The sequence below is a fragment of the Copadichromis virginalis genome, linkage group LG3 (assembly GCF_057382275.1).
Source record: "Copadichromis virginalis isolate Kocher_CV1m ecotype Utaka linkage group LG3, C_Virginalis_male_GT1.1, whole genome shotgun sequence".
Lineage (NCBI taxonomy): Eukaryota > Metazoa > Chordata > Actinopteri > Cichliformes > Cichlidae > Copadichromis > Copadichromis virginalis.
The window spans coordinates 20,887,929-20,897,846 of NC_140620.1; the positions used below are offsets into that span (position 1 = coordinate 20,887,929).

The 9,918-nt window shown below is 41.9% G+C and overlaps 1 protein-coding gene across 2 annotated transcripts in view; it reads left to right on the forward strand.

Annotated features, from left to right (window-relative positions):
* Nucleotides 1-7,882, forward strand: part of LOC146713347 (uncharacterized) — a 44,843-nt gene extending 36,961 nt beyond the window's left edge. For both annotated transcript variants that reach the window (XM_085447221.1, XM_085447232.1), the window contains exon 4: nucleotides 5,166-7,882. In XM_085447221.1, coding sequence (XP_085303347.1) covers nucleotides 5,166-7,176 — 2,011 coding nt within the window. In that variant the 3' untranslated portion in view covers nucleotides 7,177-7,882. The remainder of the gene's footprint in view (nucleotides 1-5,165) is intronic.
* Nucleotides 7,883-9,918: the final 2,036 nt, after the last annotated feature.

Sequence of the window (9,918 nt, forward strand, 5' to 3'; positions counted from 1 at the left end):
GTTTGCAGAATTGTAATAAATGATGAATATGAATTACTGGTCTGTGACAGTGTATTAATTTGTAGGGAAAAAAAAACATGTTGACCAAGGTGGAATCGAACCCACGACCTTTGGTTTGCAGACCCGTGTCATTACCAACTGCGCCACTTGGAAAGAGAGGAGCCACTTTGAAAAACAGGGTGATGAGGAGTCAGATTTAGATCGCGGTCAGAGGCGGAAAACCCCATTTTTTGCAGTTACAAAACGTTGTGTAACTCAAACACTAGGTGGACTAGAAGCATAATTCTTCTACTGGCTGAATCAGTGGACTTTGGTGTACTTTGACTGCGATTTTCATTGCTCTTTGTACAACCGTCACTGAGATATGACGAGAGAGGAAACGAAAGACCTCAGATATGATTGGCTGACTGGGAAGCCGTGCAGGCCCTGATATGTGATATGTGTCTGAGTCCGCACAGAGGATTGGCTGCCTGGCAGAAATATATAGAAATGAGGTCATCCCATTGAAAGCCTTTCTCTCTCTCTCTCTCTCTCTGTCTCACACACACACACACACACACACACACACACACACACACACACACACACACACACAGGGAGAGAGAAGTAAGTTTCTAGGTCAGCCTGGGAGCTGCTGAATTTGAATCCACCAATCAGAGAGCCTGTGTACTTTTTCCCGCCAAAACAGGTGCTTCTGTTTACACACGCAGCACAGAGACACACAGGATTTTTGCAGTCTATTTCTCATAGTGACGACTCCCCTCAAACAAATGACCATAATTTCCTAACCGTAGGGGCTAGAAGGGTCATTCTTACACCGTTTTGTTCAGAAGAGATGGGGGAATCTTCAAGTGTTGACAATTTATCATTAAAATATGATTTTTTAGAGATATATGACATGGATGACTTGTTGACTTAGAAGCCACGAATTCCCCAATATGCAAATTTGAATGCCTCAGGACACATATATGATTGGCTGGGAAACCGTGCAGGCCCTGATTTGAAAATTTGAATGTCTAAGTCCTCACAGAGGATTGGCTGCCTGGGGACCTGGCAGAAATATATAGAAATACCATGATTAAGCATAAATACTACATTTAGTAGAAATACTATGTTTTAGCACAAATACTATAAAAAGCAGAAATACTATATTAGGCACAAATCCTATAATTTAGCAGAAATACTATATTAAGCACAAATTCTATAAAAAGCAGAAATACTATATTAAGCACAAATTCTATAAAAAGCAGAAATACTATATTAAGCACAAATCCTATTAAAAGCAGAAATACTATATTAAGCACAAATCTTATGAAATAGCAGAAACAGTATGATTTAGCACAATAGTAATAAGTTAAACAGAAAAATTGGAAAAGCAAAATGGACAGCTGAAAAAATGCTGAACATGCTGAGGGTCCCTCAAATATACTTGTTAAATGAAAAAATCAGCAAAAAAATGCACAGGGAGAGAGAAGTAAGTTTCTAGGTCAGCCTGGGAGCTGCTAAATTTGAATCCACCAATCAGAGAGCCTGTGTACTTTTTCCCGCCAAAACAGGTGCATCTTTTTACACACGCAGCAGAGAGAGGCACAGGATTATTGCAGCCTATTTCTCATAGTGAGGACTCCCCTCAAACAAATGACCATAATTTCCAAACCGTAGGGGCTAGAGCGGTCATTCTTACACCGTTTTGTTCAGAAGAGATGGGGGAATCTTCCAGTGTTAACAATTTATCATTAAAATGTGAATTTTTAGAGATATACGACATGGATGACTTGTTGACTTAGAAGCCACGAATTCCCCCAATATGCAAATTTGAATGCCTGAGGCCACATATATGATTGGCTGCCTGGGAAGCCGTGCAGGCCCTGATTTGTGGATTTGAATTCCTCAGCCCTCAGATATGATTGGCTGGCTTAGAAGCCATGAAGGCCCCAATATGCAAATTTGAATGCCTCAGGACACATATATGATTGGCTGGGAAACCGTGCAGGCCCTGATTTGAAAATTTGAATGTCTAAGTCCTCACAGAGGATTGGCTGCCTGGGGACCTGGCAGAAATATATAGAAATACTATGATTAAGCATAAATACTACATTTAGTAGAAATACTATGTTTTAGCACAAATACTATAAAAAGCAGAAATACTATAATTTAGCAGAAATACTATATTAAGCACAAATCCTATAATAAGCAGAAATACTATATTAGGCACAAATCCTATAAAAAGCAGAAATAGTATGATTAAGCATAAATACTACATTTAGTAGAAATACTATGTTTTAGCACAAATAGTATAAAAAGCAGAAATATTATAATTTAGCACAAATAGTATAAAAAGCAGAAATATTATAATTTAGCACAAATAGTATAAAAAGCAGAAATACTACATTTAGTAGAAATACTATGTTTTAGCACAAATACTATAAAAAGCAGAAATACTATAATTTAGTAGAAATACTATATTAAGCACAAATCCTATAAAAAGCAGAAATACTATATTAGGCACAAATCCTATAAAAAGCAGAAATACTGTATTAGGCACAAATCCTATGAAAAGCAGAAATAGTATGATTTAGCAGAATAGTAATAACTTACAAAATTACAAATATGGAGGCATATTGGAACACAAATGCACAGAGGGACACACAAACACAGGCTCTAATCCAGTCAACCAGTCTAACTATATTCAATTTAAATCCTACAATGACATGCTGCCAAATAAGGGCAGGGTCCTCTCTCTCCCACTACACACACACACACACACACACACACACACACACACACACACACACACACACACACACACACAGAGGGAGAGAGCTGCCGAATTTAAATCCACCAATCAGAGTGGCTGTTTACGTTTTCCCGCCAAAACAGGTGCATCTTTTTACACACGCAGGACAGAGAGGCACAGGATTATTGCAGCCTATTTCTCATAGTGAGGACTCCCCTCAAACAAATGACCATAATTTCCTAACCGTAGGGGCTAGAGCGGTCATTCTTACACCGTTTTGTTCAGAAGAGATGGGGGAATCTTCCAGTGTTAACAATTTATCATTAAAATATGAATTATTAAAGATATTAGACTTCTAATGCACCATAACTGAGCAGAGCGAAGCAAAAACTGCCTTGACTTGCCCTCAAACAACGCTTTCTAACTCTAAATCTATTTGGAGTATCGATATCATTCTTTCACCGTAAGAGACAGCAGGCTTTGGTGAACAGTCATAGAAATTTTCAGGTCTCTGTGGAAATCCAACAAAAAGTTATGACGAGAGAAAAAAGTGGTTCATTTCCACAGTTTGAAATCTGAAGAAATCTGAGCGAAGGACAAATTTCCTACCCTCAAACAAGTCCAACTCATTTCAGAACGGTAATAGGTGAGAAAATAATTCTTGAATTGTGAGCGTCAGGGGTGTCTGAAGATATTCGGGGACAAGCCTCATGTCTTAACTTTGCTTCGTTAAGGAGATATGACGATTCGAATATGCCTCTCATTACAGAAATCCAGCGGTGATTTTGAACAAGCTCTCCATTGACTTTATATGGAGAGTTTTCTGACATTGTGTTGGTCTGAGGAGATTTGCGAAAATTCTATAAATCCCACAACAATGATAGTGACATTTCCTGAAAGCCAGCAAAAATACCTACGTTTTGATGTATAATTTGTGGAAGTTGAGTGAAAATTGAGCAAGTAGCAAACAGTTGTTCGGACATGAAGAGAAGACTGCAAAACCTTCAGTGACACACTGGAAGCCAAGAGCATAGCAACCATAACAACGCATGTATTTTGTGAAAAATCACAATTTTGCAACTCAAAACTTTAAGAGGCATAAAAGTAAAACAGTAAAAGATTTAAAAAAGCTGAATCATACCTGAATAGCCCAATAATTTATGAACATTTTAAAGTTTGAATGGTTGTTCTAGGTGAAAATATGAGGAAGTAGTTAAGTTTCAAAAACAAGCAAATTTTAGCAGAATTGCAGAAGTTTCCCATTCATTTCAATGGGACAAATTAAAGGAAAAAAGTGGAATATTTTAAAAAGTATAATAGTTAAAAATAGCAAAAATCATAGCAAGAAAGAGCAAAAATAGCAGAATAGTTTAAAATTTGAACGGTGAAAATCGGCTAAAAATTGTGGAAGTAGTTAAGTGCCAAAAAGTGTACGGAAGCAACTGGAATAATAATAAAGTATAAAGAATAAAGAGAAACAGGAACTCAATAGTGTGGATGCTTAAAGCATCCACACAATAATAATAAATCCGAGCAATAGTAATAAGTGTGCCTTCGCATAGGCACACTTAATGAATAATTTTTGCTATTTGTGCAGATGGTTTCTTAAAAGTTTTATTTGGGTTTTTCACAGATACGATACACATTACAGGATTAAATATGTATTATTTGTAAGCTCCGTAAGTACAGTAAAAATTTCCAGGAAAAAAAAGCAGTTTTAACCTCTGCTAAAAATTGACACCAACTCAGTTTTGTGCTTACTGCAGAGTTAAAATGTGTTCACCAGTCCAACAAATGTCATGTGGGTGTCTTCTGCACTAATAAGGCTATAAATGCTCACAAATGCTGAATAAAATCTTTAATAACGTTAAGATAGGCAGCACGGTGGTTAGCACTGTTGCCGCACAGCAAGGTCTTGAGTTCAATTCCACCATCAGGCCGGGGTCTTTCTGTGTGGCGTTTGCATGTTCTCCCCGTGTTTGTGTGGGTTCCCTCCGGGTACTCCGGCTTCCTCCCACCGTTCAAAGACATGCAGCTTGTGGGGATAGGTTAATTGGATAATTCAAATTGCCACTAGCTGTGAATGTGCGAGTGAATGTGAGTGCGAATGGTTGTCTGTCCCTGTGTGTTAACCCTGCGACAGACTGGCGACCTGTCCATGGTGTACCCCGCCTCTCGCCCTATGACAGCTGGGATAGGCTCCAGCGCCCCCCACGACCCTGAAAAGGAGAAGCGGAAGCGAATGGATGGATGGATAACGTTAAGATTTTTACCACAATATGTACTTCAGGTGGGATTGATCTATGTATTGATCCCTTTGTAGAAGAACACCATTATTGATCACAGAAGACTCAAGTGATGAGGGTTGTTGCTGTTATTTATTTCTGATTTTATTCTGATTTTATTTCTTTGTCTTTCTCTCTGTCAGCTCTCCGGTCATCATCACCCTGGACAGCGACAGCACCCACGACGACGCCAACAACAAAAATAGCGGCAGTATCAGCAGCAGCCCACTCAGCAGCCAGCAGACCGTCGACTTCTCAGACCTTCCTCCGCTTCCATTGGTGCATTCGGCCAGTGTGGGCGGCGTTTTGGACGCTGAAATCGGAGAGCTTCCCGTTGACATTCTGGACCGAGGATACGATGGGTCGGACACAGAGCTGGCGGGCCGTTCCAAGGCAGCTAGACTGATCGCCATTGACAACAGCGATCACGAGGTGGACGTGGAGAACCTGGATGTTGATGTAGAAGGACCAATCAAAGCGACAGATCCAAAGACACCCAACGCCGACAGTCACAGAAACATGGGCTCTGTGAGCGTGGGCTCTCGACCAATGGGAGACCAGGATGCTGCCCGCGTAATGACTGATCTTCTTCATAAAAGACATACTGAAGCTTCAACCTCTGACAGCCACCTCTTGGCCTCCATCCTAAGTGACCTGGACAGGATCGCTGCACCTAAACGTGAAGCCCCGTTGGACATTGACGCCAGCTGTTCCCCAGACTCCAAAAAAAGGCGCTACCGAGATCCGTGTGGCGTTAGTCAGGCTCATCAACAGCAGGACAGCTGGAAATCCACTTTCTCTGAGGAGCAGCCAGTCCAGAATCAGGACGCTACGTCCATAAACTCGCCATCTCAACTCAAGCAATGGAAGGAGGGGAGGGATGCCCCTCCGCTCCTCAGACAGGCCAGCCCGGTTCGGTCATACAACAGGAACACGCCGCCACCACTAAAACACAAAGATGCTGGGAGTCCACGCCGCTCCCCTATCTTTAACAAAGACCTCCACTCAGATCACACCTCTGCCGGACCAATTCTGCATAGTTTAAATCCCACCGACTCCTGTTCGCCCGCGAAGCTGCCTGACGACAGCGAGTCCATCCCGCCCATTTCTGCACTGAAGAGACATCTGACCAGCACGTTCGCACTGAGCAGCAAGCCGGCCAACATGAGCAGCGTTTCAGCTGCTCTCTCTAAAGTCCGAGCACTAACCACTGACTTCGATCGCTCCGGTCACAAACCTCCTGTCGCTCCCTCTTCCTCTTCTTTTGCGTGTGATTCGACTCCCACGGCTTCTCGTTATTACTCCTTAAACTCCTCAGCTTTACATTCCACCAGGGAGAGCACGATGGGAATATCTTCCATCCTCTCACCCGTCGACTTAAATCCTGTGAATTCTTCATCGGACATTGATTTCCACTCAGCTGCTGGCTGGTCCAAAGAGAAGCCAGCTCCTGCTCACTCTACCTCCGCCAGCTGCAGGAATAAGACTCACAACTCCTTCTGGGCATCACCCGTTGACTTTCATCGATTCAGCAGTGCTGCTGGAGGTCCCCCGGCACGTAGCGGCATGTACTCAGGAGTCAACTCTCACGACACATCACTTCCCGTTTCTGTTAGTGATTCCAGGACTCAGAATGATGTCTCACCCCCTAACTCCCCCTGTTCCAGTAATCTGACTCTAATTGGCTTGACAACAGCTGCCACGCCGTCCACCGTGAACCTGCTTCCAGTTGACTTCCACTCCTCCAGTCCGGCCTCGGGAGGACGGACAGGCGAGGAGACGGCGTCGGTGCTGAACTGCGAGGGAAAGCCACTCTCGGTGGGTCTTGTTGCACCTGCTAACTTGCATTCGTCTTGTTTGATTGACGGACACTTGAACCACACAGCCTTCTCCTCCTCCTCTACTCCCTCTGAACACAGCATTACATTCAACGCCTCGCACAGAAAGTCCGAACTCGGCATGGACCCGAATCTTCTCCGGCCCCCCAACCACGTTGATCCTGATTCAAAACATAACCTCCCCCCTGACTCTGAGCCTCCACCACCAAAATACACTCAGAGGGACTTTGAGCCCCACATGGACAATCACATCATCTCGGAGTATAACTCCACTTCTACCACTGACACCCATCCATACGAACGCTCCGCCACGTAGGACACGATGAAACGAGAGATTTAAATGTTCGGAATAAATGTCAGGGACAAACTGTTGCATTATACTTTTAGCATCATTTTTCATGAACCATTTATAAACTTGTTTATTTAGAATTTAACTCGAGTACAAACACATTCCTAGTGACTGATTTTCAAAATAAACTTGTTTTCTGAGGCAGCACCAATAAACTGATTGTTTAGACATGAGCACTGTCATGTACTTTTGTATTACTTTTATTATTTTAATCGTTGAGGCAAGCGGGTGAAACCCCCTCCAAACCTCGCTATCAATTGGTTGGTTTTTGTTTTTTTTCCCATGTTCAAACTGCTTAAGAAAAAAAAAAGTGTAAGGATGAGTCCAGAGTGAAGCGCTCTCAATCACATGTAGTCCACAAAACCGGTAGCTCTAGACTAAAAGTAAAAGACAAGGTGTAAACCTGAACAAAACTGGCCTTTTCAGGGGAATGATGACTGAATTTGGTAATGACACTCGGACACATGCTTGTGTAAGTGAGTGGATGTTTGTGCGTTTACATGTTCTGTGTGCAAAAAAAAAAAATCTGAATAAAAGTTTGGTTTAAAAAAAAAATCTTTTACAGTAATGTAAAAAAAATGCTTTTTTTACTCAAATGTATGAGCAATGTTGGCAGTGGCTTGTAAAACAGATGGAGAAGTAATGACTCATTAAAGCTTTCTGACTCATCATATATTTGAATGGAATTTGGATTTATGTACTGGGGTCCATTGCTAAAAATACGTGACATTAGCTTATCGTGGTAACGGATCTTTTTTTCTTTTCTTTTTTCAAACTGGTTACACTGGTGTGTTCCTGCGTTGTTTGACAATGAAAAGTAAAAGAAACACAGACCTCCAAATCACTAACTTGCCCACTCCAGCTCCTCTCCCACAGGGGATTTGTAGAAAAGGGCGGCTGCATTTATTTTCACATTAAACATAAAGTACGAACTTACATGGAACAAATTTGACTTACGATTTAAAAAAAAAAAAAAAAACCAACAACACGAAATCTGACATGCCTGACAATGAAAGGTAACAAAGACATGCAAGTCATTAACTTGCCCACTCCAGCTCCTACAACCAAATGAAAACAGTAGGGAAGAGGGTTAGCTCAACCCTCCACAACTCCCAAGCTAGCAAAAAAAATAGTTTTTTGGGGTGTTTGGGGTCTGGCCCAGTCTAGTAGCAAAATGTGGGGGGGTAAAGTCACAAATAGCTGCCTGTGCATTTGTGTTCACGGATATGAATCATCGGGTTTTGGGTTTGTTTTTTATTTGCTTTTTATACCAGTCAACAGACTGGAAGTGCACATCTGGTCTAAAGTTGCATCATCATATTATGAAAGCAAAGAAGTGGTAGTCAAAGGAGTTTGCAAAGAAAAGCGTCTGGACTTCTTTAAGTTACTTGAAGACGTTTCACCTCTCATCCGAGAAGCTTCTTCAGTTCTAAGGTCAAATGGTGGAGAGTCCCAGATTTAAACCTAGTGGGAGTGACCCCCCACAGAGGGACAAAAGGACCTCCTGATGATCCTCTAATCGCCTGAGCCAAGGTGTGAAACTGGGTGTGGGTCCCAATCAGCCAGAGTTTCAGGTGAGCTCATTGTGAAACCTGGCCCCACCCTATCATGTGATTTCCTGAGGTCAGATGGCCCAGGATGTGAGTGGGCATTAAGGCGTCTGGGAAGGGATCTCAAAACTGGATTATAGATGGCAGAGAGTTGGTGTCGTAAACCCCCGCCTCTGTTCAACGATGGTCGCTCACAGTGGACATAGATGGCTTCTTTCACTCCTCTTTCAAACCATCTGTCCTCTCTGTCCAAAATGTGAACATTGGCATCCTCAAAAGAGTGTCCTTTATCCTTAAGATGCAGATGGACTGCTGAGTCTTGTCCTGTGGAGGTGGCTCTTCTGTGTTGTGCCATGCGCTTGTGAAGTGGCTGTTTGGTCTCTCCAATGTAGAGGTCTGAGCATTCCTCACTGCACTGTACAGCATACACCACGTTGTTAAGTTTGTGTTTTGGCGTTTTGTCTTTCGGGTGAACCAGTTTCTGTCTGAGTGTGTTGCTGGGTCTGAAATACACTGGGATGTCATGCTTGGAGAAAACTCTCCTGAGTTTTTCTGATACACCGGCTACATAGGGGATGACAATGTTGTTGCGTCTGTCCTTCTTATCTGGGACTCTCCACCATTTGACCTTAGAACTGAAGAAGCTTCTCGGATGAGAGGTGAAACGTCTTCAAGCAACTTAAAGAAGTCCAGACGCTTTTCTTTGCAAGCTCCTTTGACTACGATGACCTGGATGACTGAGAACCTTCACAGACACAAAGAAATGGTAATTGTGCTACTTCAGGCCAAACCATGGGATTTTTTTTTTTGTAACTTAAACGTTATTTGTAATGTCTAAACAGGTAAACCAGGTAATGTATTCTGAAATTACAAAGCATTAAGGAATCATATTTGTGTCCTCTGGTTTTTGTGAAAGGTGGCCCAGTGAATTTGCTAAGCCCATATATATATATATATGTATATATATATATATAAGAAAAAGAATATAAAATGATTGCTTACAGACATTATATACACACAGTACGTTTAGTGCGTTATAAACGAATTTATCAATACTGGAAAAATGTATCTGAAGCTGTGTGATTGTTATGATTAACAGGTGGGAGGCCTCTCCAGATCTCTTTCATCTGAGTAAATTTTAATTATTTTATGCAAAGGT